Genomic DNA, 15,078 nt, shown 5'->3' on the forward strand with positions numbered 1-15,078 from the left:
CTATATACATGACATACACCCCATGCTTACACGTCCCAGATGCCCTCTCACACCAACCTCATAATCGCCGTATCCTTCGGTCTCTTCGTGCCCCCGCGTCTCCTCCGCGCAGCTCAATATGGAGGTCTAAACGTCCACCCGTCTCTTCTACCTGACCTACGCGGACCCGCCCCCCTACAACACGCCTTGCTCGCCGGCCACACACACACCGGCATCAGCCTACAGACACTCGACGACCGAGCCTTCGACCACGGCTTAATTCTCGCGCGCACGCCGCCCCTGCCGATCCCGCCTGATACTAACTACGCTTTTACTCGGTTACGCAACGCCCATCGCCGCGGAGTTATTGGTGCAGGGGTTGAGGGACGGGGTACATGTCCCGCCGCTAGAGGAGGAGGCGGCGGCGGCGGACCACGGCCATAGGTTAGAAGAGAGTAAGAGTCAGGGCCGAGAGATGATAGAAGTACGTGGGAAACCAGAAACCCTCCCCACGCGCCCAAAATCACAAAACAAGACCGCCAGCTCCGAGCCAGCAACCTACCGCACTTATGGCGACGGTACCGTGCGCTAGGCCCGCTGTGGTTCTGGGCGCGCGATCGGCAGGGTGTGCGGAGGCGCGTTATTGTTAGCGGGTTGCTGGCGAGGACGCTACGCTATCGGATGTAGCGCTTACCTTTACCCTGCCTATAGACGCGAGGTCTGGGTCTGGTTTGGGGTTAGATGAGAAGCAGAAGAAGACCTTGGTCCTTGATGCGGCTGTATATGCTGCTGCAAGTGGAGTCGGACCTAGTGTACCGCGGCTGGTAGCTTTTGAGCAGGATGATCGCTACTGGCATTGACCATGGAGGTATTGGTGAGACGGGCAACAGTGCCGAGCAAACTCATCTCGTGCTATGGTTTCCAGAGGGAGATAGTGGAGTGTGTTACTTAGGACCCTACCGCATCGAGATGCTAAAGGTTGAGGGTGACAAGGCGAGGCCGGCGGCGCGGGCGCTAAAGGATTTCCTTGTCTCATTGGAGTTACCTGAGATTGAATGATGGAAAGATAAAAACAGGTTAGTAAGTAGTTGTGAGTAAGAAAAGCTTGTTGTGATAGCGCTTGCGAACCCGTATAGTATATCAAGCAAATCACATAGCAGAACACAGAACAAGGGAACAGATATCAAAACGGAAATTTATTAGTACATGACAAATAGTCTAGTTCCTTGTAGAACTAATGTCGACACATAGTAGTAATACATTAGTGATAAGTTCTTTCCATCAAATCACCATCATAACAGTTGCGCCGCCCGCCGAATCTTGTCCCGGTACATAAGGTAACTAACACGGAAGGAGACGTACTCATGTCTCATAACCCGCCAAAATCCCGTCCCGAGTTCCAGCTAGCTTTACAGCAAGATGGCTTTCATGAAATATCCTTCATAGTAGTTTCTTCATAGTCACACATGATAATAGTAATTAGGAGGGATGGTTGTAGTAGTGGCCGGAGTCCCGATGGGACACTCCCCCACTTGTATACGGTCCGAGAAGTTTTCTACTTTTGCTCGTCCGATGAGCTTCCCGCGCTTGAAGAAGTCTCGGTCTTGCTGAGGATATTGTCGTCCTCAACCTCAGGCCCGTGAAGTCTTTCCTCGAAGACGGGTTCGGGTTCGTTGATCTCAAACTTAGACTTGAGATCCCTGAGGTGGGTAGAAAAGCTACTGCTGTTGGAGCGGCGACGAGCATTGACAAAGTTGAAATCCTCGTCGACGACTTCAGCACCCGCTGGGCCCCTGGAATTGTTTAGTTAGTATAGTTGCATCAAAAATTTGATATCATGTTCTGTCTATGGTAACAGCAATGATATATATAGGAGAGATGGGCTTACCAATTACCCTTGCCTCCGCCGTTCTTCTTGGTCTTCTTTGGGTCAACTCCATCGAAGCCGTTCTTGGCGAAGAACTTGGGGACGTTTTCATGAGGGACAACAGTTCCCTCAGCAAGGCCAGCGTGGTCCTTGTCGTTGAACTTGTGAGATCGAGTCACTGCAACGATGACACAGGTTAGCAAATAGTTCATACAGCATGAGAGATGTTCAGTTGTCATCGTAGATAGGTTATGTGTCTTAGGTTTACTCCTTAAGAGACGTTGGCGTTGTTTGTCGATTGACATACACCATATAGCAAGTGATGGAAGGGCACGTCACACAAGTATCATGCGGGGGTTGAGAAGAATAGAATATGTAAGCTGGATTGAACCTACTTTTGATAGAGAGGTTATGAAGATTGTAAGATGGGAGGCTCGATGATGAGTTAACAAGCACAGATGGATGGATGCTGATGATGAGCTCTGATATGGTTCAGAGAGAGAAGGATCAGAGAGAATTCGAGAGTAGAAAGAGAAGTAGTATGAGATGGAGGAAGAAAGTTTGAATAGATGAGGAGAGAGAAGATCAAGTTTAGGTTGTCCGGTTTGAAGCCTAGCAGTAGTGGTACAGCTGGTGAGGATCAAAGAAGAGTGGAGGATTTGATGTGATGGTGTGGGTGGTTATGGTAGATAATTAGTTCAAGGAGAAATTGGGTTGCATTAATATGTCTTTGGCCGAAGTGTTTATATGTAGGTGTGAGTAGGCAGGTAGGTAATGTAGGTATGTATGTATATATGTATGTATATATGTACGTATATACGTATATGTACTCAGTTGGAGACATAAGAGAAGTTCAATGGATGGGCAGGGTCTTCCCTTTAAGACATCGGAGATCAAATAGGAGGACTCTCTTGAATTCAGTTCTCCGATGTGTCCTCCTGTGTCCCGTCTCGTGCCCCGCCCGCCCCCTTTGAATCGAGTCAGAATACATGCTCATACATATTGCTCATAGTCAATACTATGTCAATACTATGAGGTGGATAAGATAGATGAGGTGGAATAAAGTGGAATAGGTACAAGCTGTTGCAAGATTTACAAGGGAGGCACGCGAGTTCTCGAACGACCTTCATCGATTGCGAACCACTACATTTACTACATAGGACTAGGGTGAGCTGATCTTTTTTTGATGGGGCAATTGAAAGTCGACCAGTCGCGTGACCGATTGACGCAAGCTTTAATGTAGTTTTAAGGTGCCTTAGCGGATGATGTGAGCGAATGATCCTATTGGACAATTCATTCGCGGTCTTCGCCGTTGAAAGAATAGCAATTAAACCGTCTAAAAGAAAGTTCAAGAATCTTCTCCAAAAAGGGGGTCTGCTGCCCATACATATGTACCTCATACTGCCATGTTATATCTATTATGTCAGTAACGTATTACACTTTAGTATTACATTTTAAGTAACTACATACTTTCGACTGTTTCAATTAGCTCACAGGTTCAGCGACCGGGAACGATTACCGAATATCTTAGCGGGGTGAAGTTACAAGGGTAACCCTGACTTGCTTTGCAGGATCATTGCGGCATACGATATAACAAAATACATACATAGAGTTAAGAAGCAAACAAGGACCAATAAGAATGTAATCGGCCGTTAGAATTAGGTAAGTTGAAACATTAGCAGAGTAATCTTCGCAATCTTTACCAGTTTTTTGCCAGTCTTCTCAAGTCTTGGGTGCTTTTGTCGATCTCGAAATCTCGAGAATTTACCCGCTCAATCCGGCCCCAAAAATTACGGGTGCCCAGCCCAACCAAGCTACCAACTTCTTCAATATGAAAACACAACCGGTTCAATTTGTGATTCCGATTACATCATACTATTACATCCCATCTATTTTGTTGGGAACCTTTTTACCGTTCCTTACCTCCTTCCAACTCTAGTAATTCAGCCTCAGGCACGCAGACATAACTACCGTAACGAAGGAAGCAAGAATCCAGCCCTGAACGGAATGAGACATACGAAAAAGAACACATGCAGGTTTATGTCACACGCCCAGAAAACGGAATGTAAAGATCCACTTATACCCCAGGTATTTCCACAATACTATACTCTGTACCGGGTACCCTGCGTAACCTTCCCTACCTTTCTATCCCAAGCGATGATGAGCGGCTGCGTTATAATGCGGGGAAATCCACATTTATTTCTTATTCGCAGCTCCCTTATCCGCCCCCTTTGAATTATCTGACTGTGCAGCTGCAAGTCCTTTCTTTACGTCTGTAGCGTAGTCAGCAGCGACAGCTCAAGGACAAATAATGCATGGTAGTTATGATATCTATATTGCCTACCTCAGGACAATGATATTATTTGTATGTCTGCCAAGTTGATAAGAAAATTGGACTTCTACTAGTACATTACTATTATCATCTCTACCTACATACCTTAGGTATGTATTGACTTCTCTATCGTCCCTTTTCTATACCCTTCATTGGTTAACAAAGCATATCTTCGATCGGCAATACATACCTAGCACAAGTACCTAAGGCATATGTATATATATTAATCATTAGGTACATAGGAGAGAAAGGTGAGACCAATCAAATTCGAGACTAATGTTTGTATTTATATTTACTATATGAAGACTAGCTCCTATACCTATCTCGAGTAGTAAACTGACTTCTTATGTCTTCTCGCCCCCCTTGAAAGTTGAAGCTGGTAAAACGACATCGGATGTACAATTTGGTCTTTTAGCTTAAGATGGCGAAGAATAGAAGCGGGAAAGCTTGTACCATCTATTGGCAATTCCATATCGCGGAATCCAACGTTGTGATGATAGGTATTCTCATGCACCGTCTTAGTCCAACACTGCATAACCCTTGGCTCTAAATCAAGTTCCCAAGTACCCCGCCACGTAATAATGCTAGTGCTTCCATCATCATAGTAACGAAAAAAGCAACCGTGGGTTGTTCTGAATCCATTCCAAATCTCCATCACTCGGAGAGCAGGCATATTTCTCGCGGCGATACCCGCGGCATAAAGTAAGTCGTTAACCTCTTCTAATGGTTGATACGGATTTAGAAGTTCTGATGTGAGAACTATAGTTTTTAGTTTATCCCAGCTCCAGTTTTTATAAGGAGGTAGGGTTGACGGCCAGAATGGTTGAAAGAAGTCCTTAGCATCCACTATGAAAGATGCAGACAAGTGCTCCAGATTTCGACTCTCTCTAAACAAGGTCATAGTAATGTCATGATTATTCGCAGTACCCATTTCGTTCAAATCCATACGGGAGTTACGGTGAGAAGGGTCTTCGAAAATGGTCAGTCGCTTGAGTGTTTGCGGAAGGTTGTAATCGGAAAGAAGCCAACGACCTACACAACTAAAGTTAGAGACTTATTACTTCATAACGGAGTAAATTATTGCGGTATTTAAAAGGAATAATGCCAACTTACGTTTCTCCTTGTAAGTTTCAGTGTCGTTACCTGCTCTTTCTGGTAGTTCGTAAATAATTTGTTCTAACCCAACCAAGCCTCCGAGAATTTGGGCGATACGGTCTGAAGATACTTGGGCATAATACTGTCGACGAAGAAGAAACGTAGTGACTACATCGACTTTAGGCATTCTTCTGTTGCTGTACCTTCCGCTTTCATCGCCAAGTCGTTACTAGAGCACGATGAGGTCCTCCGAGAAGGAAAGCCGTGGTCATACGTCGATCGGGAGAGCAGATTGTGAGTTGTTGAGGGATAAATATAGAATTATTGAAGGACTCGAGTACGGATCATGCACAAATGCTAGGTCATACCCGTCATCGCACAGAGACCGCGCGGACAGCTCAAGTGTCAACCCTTCCTTGTTCAAATCGCCGGGCCTTTCCCAGGTGCTGAGTATTTGGAGGAGCCTCTCGATTGTATTGACAAATTCGGGTTCATCTATAGAACTTGTAGGGATCGAAATCCGAGATTACCGTCGTCAAGTTCCGCTTTAACCAGATATGCTTCACCACTTTCTCCTCGAACCTTGTACAATCTGAGCGAAACTCTCCAAACGCTTAGACGACAAGAGAATCCGCTCGAAATGCTTTCTCTCGAAGACCGACTGCCACTCTTTAGAGACGGTGGCGTATTCATTGTCCTCTCCGTCGAGGAATCAGCCACAATCTCTAGTATTGACAGCCGAAGTTCGACTGGGAGAGCTATGAAGTTCATTTTATCTTGCTTGAAGTTATTCCACCTGGATACAATGTTGGATTTAAATCACAGCAGGTATTGAAGAGAGTGGCGAGGAAGCAGTTTAAATGGGTAAATCAAAACGGCCGTGCGTAACGAGTAAAAGATGGTGTGTAGGTGGATGAATGAAATAAAACAAACGTTCCACTGCTTATTGTTTAGGTCAGGAGGTAGCTATCCCTTTACATAGCGGGAGTTTCGTATATACTTCCTCCTAAACCCATTTTACTAACAACAATAGACTTGTGTTTAAGAAAGAAACCTCAGAAAGCTTCCATCTGAAGGGATGACCAGAGCTTAATCCAAAGCCCAAGAAACGGGGGGTGGTCATTACAAGTAAGTAAGGTAGTTAAACCAGAATATTCTTACCAGCTTACTTGATTTTTTTCCACCTTGATATCTTCCGAGTTAGTTATATAATCTTAATCATGGAAGTAACTCATAAGTATCTCATCATATCGTAGCTTCTGCTTATAAGGTAGGACCGACCAAACTTGGTTAGAGGTTGTCGCGGCATTTTTTAGATCATTCGTGTTAGAATGGAAGGGACGTCAAAGGGATTAGAGTTCAACACCAATCAGCCCAATCAGCATGTTGTAATCAGTTCCTTGCCAATCAGCTCTTAGAAATTACTACCAAATGTTATCATTAAAGTGGGGTAAGGTTGCAGTACGAAATACTTAGCGCCGCAATCGGATCTGATAACAGTTTGCGCGGAGAAACATTTCGTCACAGTTGATAATTTTCTTTTAATCATCAAGGCTAGCTTAGCAAAGACGTTCCTCCCCTACATAATTTGTATTACCATACCTTACCATACCTGACTCAACCTGTGAAAGCCTTCGACTTAGGTAATCCAGTAAAAGAACTTCTCAAAAATCAATTTGTAATCAGAACACTAATTCACCTTACCGCCAAATAAATAATTGCAAATCCGATAACTTGAAGAATTTCTTATCACAAAGAACCTCAAAAGCCTAGACTGTCTAGTTGCCCCTCGCCCTTGCCCATAACCGTTTTGCCCCGCGGATAAGGCACGTAACATTACCTATTACCTCTCACATTCATTAAATTCACCAACACAACAATCCTTCCACAACAATTCTCGACTTGGAGGCGCACCAGGCGCATACAATCTCCATCATGTCTCCCTCAATCGTCACGATCGATAACACATCAGACTTCGATGTATTCAGCTCAACCCCGACCCAAAATGGCTCCTCAGGCCCCCGAACCTTACTTCTTGCCCCTCCGTCTATCGCAAGTCACGAGGAGAAGTTACGAAATGTCTTAGCCGCCCACGACCAGTCCGTTACCAACTTGCAGATGCTTGACCGTCTTTCTGCCGGTCTTGTTAACCTTCCCGACGCAACATACGACCTAATCTTAGTCCTCACAGACGCCGATGGCACGCGTGCTGAATCAACACTCCTTCTCAATCGCGATGTTTTCGCTAAGATTGTACCGACTCTCAAAATTGGAGGAAAGATCCAAGCGCAGGACGGCTCGCTAGCACAGAATAGTCAGGGACCTGATGCGCGAGAGGCCCTCCTATCCGGCTTGTTGCCTGGCGACGATGGATTCTCGAAGCCAGATGATGGCGCTGCTACTGCAGTTCCTCTTAAACTAGGACTAGGCAAGAACAAGAAGAGAAGTGCCGCCGGCCCTGCCGTAAAGAATGTTACTGTCCACCAAGCCAACGGGAAGGATGCAAGACTCAACATGGTGCCTCCCACTGTGAAGTCGACCCCTGCAGGTGTCGGCTTTGTGGACCTTAGCTATGACTTTGACGCTCCTGAGGACGATGACGAGCTAATCGACGAGGACACCTTGTTAACAGAGGAAGACTTGAATAAACCCTTAGCTATTCGTAAGTAGTCTTTTCCCATAAGCTTCGTTCAGTACTAAGTCCTAACCTATATCGCAGCTGCGGAATGCGTACCGAAGGTTGGCAAGCGAAGACGTGCTTGCAAGGATTGCACATGTGGTCTGGCTCAGAAGCTCGAGGCTGAAGATGCTGCAAGAAGGAAGCAAGCCGACGAGAAACTTCAGGCTCTAAAGCTCGACTCCAACGATCTAACCGAAGTGGACTTCACCGTAAAGGGCAAGGTTGGATCCTGCGGAAACTGCTCACTAGGTGATGCTTTCCGATGTGACGGATGCCCCTACATAGGACTGCCAGCATTCAAGCCTGGAGAGGAAGTCCGACTACTGAATAACGTCGTTCAACTATGATAGTATTGTGAACACTGCAGCCATTTCCGGCTCAATCATTTGGTTCATAGGACATACCGTCAAGCTATATCACGATACCGACTTGATGAAGCATATTGCCTTAAGCATTGCAGGCCGCATGAATCTTGGTTGCGTTATATCCAAGGGAAAAGGTGTTTGGGGGGACTAAAAAACACGGTTTTATACAAGGCATGGTCGATATCATGACAAAGCATGATGCATCCACAAGGATGGTGATACATGGATTTATAGATGAATTCAGCAGCTCGTTTGCGTTTTAGCCTCGACTCTCCGAGTAGCTTGGCTATGATTTCTCGGAAATCCTCTACCTCACATGACTCTTAGAGATTCCTTTGAATCCAAAGAATATACGAGGATCCCTAAGACATCTCGGTGAATTAGTTTTAGTAGTGTGATTCAATAGAAAATGTATAGGTATCTAATGCCTGCCTCAATTAACCATATGTCCAGTCCTTCATCTTAAGATACTAGACTTAAACATGTCTATGGAATCTATGAGGCGTGTAAAACCTATAAATGGCTTCCCCAGCTTAGCCGTCCAACTTTCCAACTAGAAAATCCCTTTGAGTTATCGACAATCTCCCCTCCTGAGTATCTGTGAGCTGGATTCAAAGACTGTGACTATAAATAGCTGTGTTATTCCTGGCCTTATAAAGAATCAGCGCCAATATGCCCTTGATACCCTTAGCCATTATAATTCGAGCTGACATTCAACAGGTACTTCCAAGTACGAGAGCAAGGGAGGAGTGTGAGAACTCACAGACACGACAATATATCCTATAATAGTAGTAAAGAATAACCAGATTATGAATTGAGAGAAAGTTAGGTAGTGTAATGATAAATTATAAATCTTTCACACCTACTATGATTTGTGTACTTTCTTGGACATATCGGGTTTTATAGCATTTTATTCTAGACTTTCGTCAAGTAGAACAACAGAGGCTTTAGTTCAGATCAGATCCGAGGCCATTGGTACCGTGTAATAAAAAGCTATAGGAGAAATCAAAATCGTAGGACCAGCTCCAATTCCACTTCTGTGCCTTTTCTATACTAGTGGTTACCCCCGGGTAACACAATAGCGTAAGGTTTACACCGCATCATAGATATTTATCAGATATTGTACCCCTAGTGAATATCAAGATGGATTAAATTACAGATACCTGCTCTTTACCTTTTTATATGCCCTCTCACGAGGGCGCTACTCACATCTTATATACTCACTCATTCCTAGTAGATCAACTCCAGAACCCACCCCTAAGTTAACCCCTAAGTCATTTATACCCTGATAAAATTCTACCTCCTTTGTCGTTTATTTCATACTACTTCCTGTAACGCAGGAAAAACTCGCATAAGGTAATAAGGCATGTATACCGAATAGGAAATATTTACTCGCATTTGGCACAATACCCTAAGGTACCTAAAGGTAAACCTTAGGCATATGCCAAATATTCTAAGACGCCACTTCCTAGTAGAATTATAACACTGTAAAAATGAATCGCGAATAGGATTCGGCTTGCGTTGAACATGAAGTCAATCTTGTCGATCGGCTGTAGATCATATCAACCTAAGGATGTAACTCTAAATATCACGGATTCTCATAGTAAGTATTAATTATATTAAAGAGCTTAGATAGACTGCACACTGGCGCTTTAACTACAAAATTGGAAATGTAAATGAGTAAACTAGGTCGAGGATCATGTCTATCATCGATCGAATTGTGTTGGTAGTATATGCCTAGATACCGGTAGGTAGCTATTGATTTCATAAGCGGAATATATACTGACCCTAGAACAGTAATATGCATGAATGATCTACTTAAGTGAATCTTGCTTGCTGTGATCTGTAACCCAAACATCTGATCAGACTCAAGGCATATCGGCTAGCTTATTTTTGAGGTCTGAACGCATTCCTAAGTCATCTTGAGGGTTATTGTTGCTGGGCAGCGCAGCGCCTTCTGTTAGCCTAAAGTGTCTGTTTTATCATTCCTAAGCTTTATATAATGAGACAACCGTAACTCAACTTCTCTAGTTAAGGATTAGACGGGCCCTCTTAAGTTTTAAAGGACATCTAATCTTGAGACTAGTATAAGGCAGAATATAAAACACGCCACCTGTTCTAAATACTAGGTCAAATGATTGTATATGGTGGTGTTAATCTTTGGAGTCGAAGTTTTTTTTTGTCTCTCAGTTACTTTTCTCTTTCTTGTTTTGGAGCTATAAATAAAATGACTTGGACACAAACAGGGCTAAACAGGTAGCACATCCCTTTTTCTCTCTTAAACCGAAGTTAGCTACATGTCTTGTATGCAGTGCTTGTTTTACAGGCCCGCTCTAAGACACACGGACAGCATCTGGTGTCTTTCCCTCTTCCGGCGGGATGCAACCTCTGACGACGCAGTTGAAACGTAGGAAGTGTCGGCATTGAATGCAAATTTATCATCTGCATACTCTTCTTGTCATTGAACAGGAACAGGTTAGATATATTCGCGGAATAGGATGAAGTCGAAACAAGGAATCGGGACCGCATATATCTCAACGGCTCGGGACTTGCGCCACTTAGCTCTGATCCGGACAGGGAATATGTTGGTGGCTGAGTCTGAAACCCCTGCTTACTTGCTTACAGGTTTTTATGTTTGCTCCGATTTCAGCTCTGCTTCGCTCGGAAAAACTCGGCACCAATGGTGAGGCTGTTTTCAGCTATGGGGTTGACAAGCTTGGCAAAGTATTGGGTAGGATTCGACGTGTCTCTGACCTTGCGCAGCAAACTATTTTCTGTGTTGCTACTGAGTTGTCAGAGAAGATCCACCTGTTATGTCGGCTCTGGTGTAAATATACACGTATACATGAGATAGGAAATTGGCTCGTGTAAGACGACTTTGTTGATGTATGAAAGTTTTCTCTTATTGGACATTTTCGCATTATCTGATGGCAATAACAGTTCGGGTATCCTCGTCTTAATATCTTGATTATTAAATAAGCAGCCGCCCATGATTTATGAGTGGGTGTATGCCAATTTGGAGAGCCTCAATATCATGAGTTTGGAATGAATACCCACCATATTAAAGCAGTCTATGACGCTGTATCCGGGGTAAAGAAGTTTCTTATCCATTACGAGTACGCGGGTTTATTGTTCCTTATGTACACGGCACTTATATCTACGTAATGTAGTTGTTGAATCGTCTAGCTAGCTATTTCGCTTAGGAAGCTCGCAATTAGAGCACGGAGGTAAACTGGAGATAAATGCAAGCGGATCGATCGGATTCGAAATCTAGTATGTACCTTACTTAGATCGGCGATAACCGCCTTACCAGCTGAAATATATAGGCGTTATTTCTGAAGAGAGTATATACGTATAACTAAGTCATAAATATCATAGTTATGTTTGGGATGCTCATGATATGTATATGGTGAACTGGTGAACTGGTGATAAAAAAGAAACATACATAAAACTGGCTGGAGTCAGCAGGTATTGCAAGACGAGAATAATTGGAGGAATATAACTCTTGGCTTTGATATAGATCTAACCAACTGGGGTATTCAATTCTCTAACAGCCAATGAACTCTTTCAGGTACAGAGCCTTGATTTGGGTTTTTTTTTGTCTTTTCTTTTCTTCGCAAACCTGGAGAAAGGCAATTGATTAGTTAGTAGAATGACCTTTTACGATATTGTTAAGATCCTACGGTATTGTCGGATTGAGAATAAATGCATAATATGTAGCATACCTACATACGGATTACACATCCACAGAAACCTAATGCACCTTTGTCAGGTCTGGTTCGGATCACCCCAATCTCACGCCCCCTTCATACATTTGTACTGCAAAGTTGTTGGCCCGTGATGATTGATCGTCAATGCGATGCTTTGCAACCATTTTAACCTTTTGGAAGCCAGCAATTTATTTGCTCTGTAATAATCTAACTTAACTCTATCTCGATAAGAACATTGAAGATTTGTTAGATGATGTGAATGCGATTTTAAAGATCGGTTTAGCTGTCTAAAATTCTGGACAAGAAAATGCTTCTTTTGGGATTTACAGCCAGGGGCACCAACAATTTTGCCGAACAACGAGCATAGCTGCATGGGAGGTACCAAGGTTGGGATAGCTCCTAAACTAATAACAACTTCCAATCAAGGGTCCAGACCATGTAACGGACAGACCGATATTTTGTATTTGTTTCTCCCCTTTACATATAGTTGCAATAAATATATTTGGACTCTTTTGTAAAGATGCTTTATAGTAAAACATTTTTTAAACAAAGACGGTCACTGTAATAACTAAACTAACTGTACATTTATTTACTTCTAAAGAACGCTACTTATAATTCGTCGATTATTATTCACTACAGCAACTGACAATCGAATTGTTGCGCCGGACTTGTCTTGATTGGAATTTCAAGACCCTGGCCGGGTGAGTTGGAGCCATGGCCTCAATTGCCCCAATGCCCAGCCTTTTACTGCCTGTTTTCAGTAAAGCTTCTGTTCCGGTGGTGATTCAGGTGGCCCCCCCAGCACTACCTAAAATTACCTAGACCCCGCCCAAAATACGCTGCAATTTGGCTAGTACGAAGTACCTAATTGACCCAATTGTATTTTATGTATGTATCTTTTTATGTACCTAGGTACACCTTGAATCAAGGCTAAAGGGGTCGCGGCGCAGTTGGACCACCTGCAACTTCCACTTCCTTAGCCACTCTGCTGCCACTCTAGCCACTGCCGTTCCCCGACCGCTTTCCCCAAATTCCTCTCTTCCTGATCTTCACTTTCTCAAGTCACTTTTCAATCCATCCCGATCTATCAATTCACTCAACAACCACCTACAAGGATTGACTAATCCCGTCAGTTCAGCTGCTCGAGTCATAATTAATTTAAACACAACTCGAGGGGATGAGCTTTCGGTTTTTCTGAGTCGTTTCGAGTATCTAGGATACTCGTGTCGGACCAGGCGACATTCGCTCTCCTGTAACCCCCTTCCGACCGTATCGCTCCCGTCTCCTGCTGGTCCCCGACTCCCAATCGACAACGGCTTCATACATCCACAATGGCCTCCTCGTCGTCAAACGTCGTAGGCGTCCACTATAGGGTGGGAAAGAAGATTGGTGAAGGATCATTCGGTGTCATTTTTGAAGGCACCAATTTACTGAACAACCAGCAAGTCGCCATCAAGTTTGTAAGTAAATATGACTATTTTCATTCGCTCTCAGCAAAGTTTCTATGCTCCTTGGTCAATCCTCAATTATCGTAGCATACAAGGCGTCCAGTTCTAACCACATACTCTTGATAGGAACCACGGAAGAGCGACGCGCCGCAATTACGAGATGAATATCGTACATATAAGATTCTTGTCGGATGCCGTAAGTTAACTAATGTGTTTTATCCATAAACTTCTTGTAACTGACAAGCTTGGTTTCTTAGCTGGTATCCCTAATGTCTATTATTTTGGACAGGAAGGTCTGCATAATATTCTTGTCATAGATTTGCTTGGACCCTCGTTGGAAGACCTGTTCGACCACTGCAACCGAAGATTCACTATCAAGACCGTTGTAATGGTAGCGAAGCAAATGGTAATTCATCCAGGATTTTGAATCAATTACGCGCAGAAACTAAACAAGATTCTAGCTCTCCCGAGTGCAAACCATTCACGAGAAGAATCTCATCTACAGAGATATCAAGCCCGACAACTTCCTCATCGGTCGTCCTGGGACCAAAGCCGCGAATGTTATTCACGTCGTCGACTTTGGTATGGCTAAACAGTACCGAGACCCGAAGACAAAACAGCATATTCCGTATCGAGAGCGAAAGTCCTTGTCCGGAACTGCCCGATACATGAGTATCAATACCCATCTTGGACGCGAACAGTCACGGCGAGACGATTTAGAAGCTCTCGGCCATGTGTTCATGTACTTCCTCCGAGGTGGGCTTCCGTGGCAGGGCCTGAAGGCTGCGACGAATAAGCAGAAATACGAGAAGATTGGTGAAAAGAAGCAGACCACACCCATAAAAGATCTATGCGAAGGTTTCCCAGAGGAGTTTAACAAGTACCTTACTTACGTGAGGAACCTCGGTTTCGAGGATACCCCTGACTACGATTACCTGCGTGAGCTATTCACCCAAGCACTCAAGAACACTGGTGAGGTGGAAGATGGCGAGTACGACTGGATGAAGATTAGCAAGGAGTCATCCAAGGGCTGGGATGCTATGCACAAGCCTGGACCTTACCACAATCCCAATAAGCAGCCGGGTGTCTCTGCCAGAGAGATGCACAACCAATCTCGTATCAATGCCCCTGGCGGTTTACTCACGAGCGTTTAAACGCCGCGCAGCCCCCACCTCCGTCTCCAGCCAGACCGACGGACAAGCGCCGGCAAAACGCCCTCGCCGCCACGGGAGCGCAGCGAGGTAGCGCGGGGGGGGCCTTCGGGACATGGCTACACCAACTCCTTCAACCCAAGCCCAATTCCAGAACAGCAACCAAAACTTACCGACGAGGATGGCACCCCAAACGAATATGGGATCACCAGCTGCGGGCAATGGAATAGCATCAGAGGCCCAACCGACAGGATTCCAGAAATTCATGAAGGTTCTTTGCTGCGGTTAGTTCAAGCGTTGCCCATATTAGCAACGAGCATAGAGCTGATAAAGTGATAGGTTAAACCCAATCTAACGTGGCACACTGGCGATCTTATAGACTAGAACTGATCCTGGATGGAGTTCCTGCGCCGATTTTTATTACTACTAATGCATCCTGGCCTAAGGTGTT

The 15,078-nt window shown here is 44.4% G+C and overlaps 5 protein-coding genes across 5 annotated transcripts; 3 read left to right on the plus strand and 2 right to left on the minus strand.

Annotated features, from left to right (window-relative positions):
- Positions 1-39: 39 nt before the first annotated feature.
- Positions 40-423, plus strand: GL218_05479 (Methionyl-tRNA formyltransferase, mitochondrial; the record flags this gene model as incomplete). The annotated part of the gene is made up of 1 exon (XM_033582143.1): positions 40-423. The coding sequence occupies one exon, from the start codon at positions 40-42 to the stop codon at positions 421-423; it is 384 nt and encodes a 127-aa protein (XP_033434453.1).
- Positions 424-1,534: 1,111 nt separating this feature from the next.
- On the minus strand, positions 1,535-2,085 carry GL218_05480 (uncharacterized protein; the record flags this gene model as incomplete). Its single annotated transcript, XM_033582144.1, has 2 exons — positions 1,535-1,772; positions 1,868-2,085. 2 exons carry the CDS (start codon positions 2,083-2,085, stop codon positions 1,535-1,537), a joined length of 456 nt encoding a protein of 151 aa, XP_033435022.1.
- A 2,412-nt stretch (positions 2,086-4,497) lies between these two features.
- On the minus strand, positions 4,498-5,460 carry GL218_05481 (uncharacterized protein; the record flags this gene model as incomplete). Its single annotated transcript, XM_033582145.1, has 2 exons — positions 4,498-5,210; positions 5,292-5,460. 2 exons carry the CDS (start codon positions 5,458-5,460, stop codon positions 4,498-4,500), a joined length of 882 nt encoding a protein of 293 aa, XP_033435021.1.
- A 1,748-nt stretch (positions 5,461-7,208) lies between these two features.
- On the plus strand, positions 7,209-8,300 carry GL218_05482 (Fe-S cluster assembly protein dre2; the record flags this gene model as incomplete). Its single annotated transcript, XM_033582146.1, has 2 exons — positions 7,209-7,935; positions 7,993-8,300. The coding sequence occupies 2 exons, from the start codon at positions 7,209-7,211 to the stop codon at positions 8,298-8,300; spliced, it is 1,035 nt and encodes a 344-aa protein (XP_033435020.1).
- A 5,059-nt stretch (positions 8,301-13,359) lies between these two features.
- GL218_05483 (Casein kinase I like protein 1) lies at positions 13,360-14,630 on the plus strand (the record flags this gene model as incomplete). Its single annotated transcript, XM_033582147.1, has 4 exons — positions 13,360-13,488; positions 13,603-13,672; positions 13,734-13,882; positions 13,938-14,630. 4 exons carry the CDS (start codon positions 13,360-13,362, stop codon positions 14,628-14,630), a joined length of 1,041 nt encoding a protein of 346 aa, XP_033435019.1.
- Positions 14,631-15,078: the final 448 nt, after the last annotated feature.

This window comes from Daldinia childiae, assembly GCF_008694065.1.
Source record: "Daldinia childiae strain JS-1345 chromosome Unknown Scaffold5, whole genome shotgun sequence".
Classification (NCBI taxonomy): Eukaryota; Fungi; Ascomycota; class Sordariomycetes; order Xylariales; family Hypoxylaceae; genus Daldinia; species Daldinia childiae.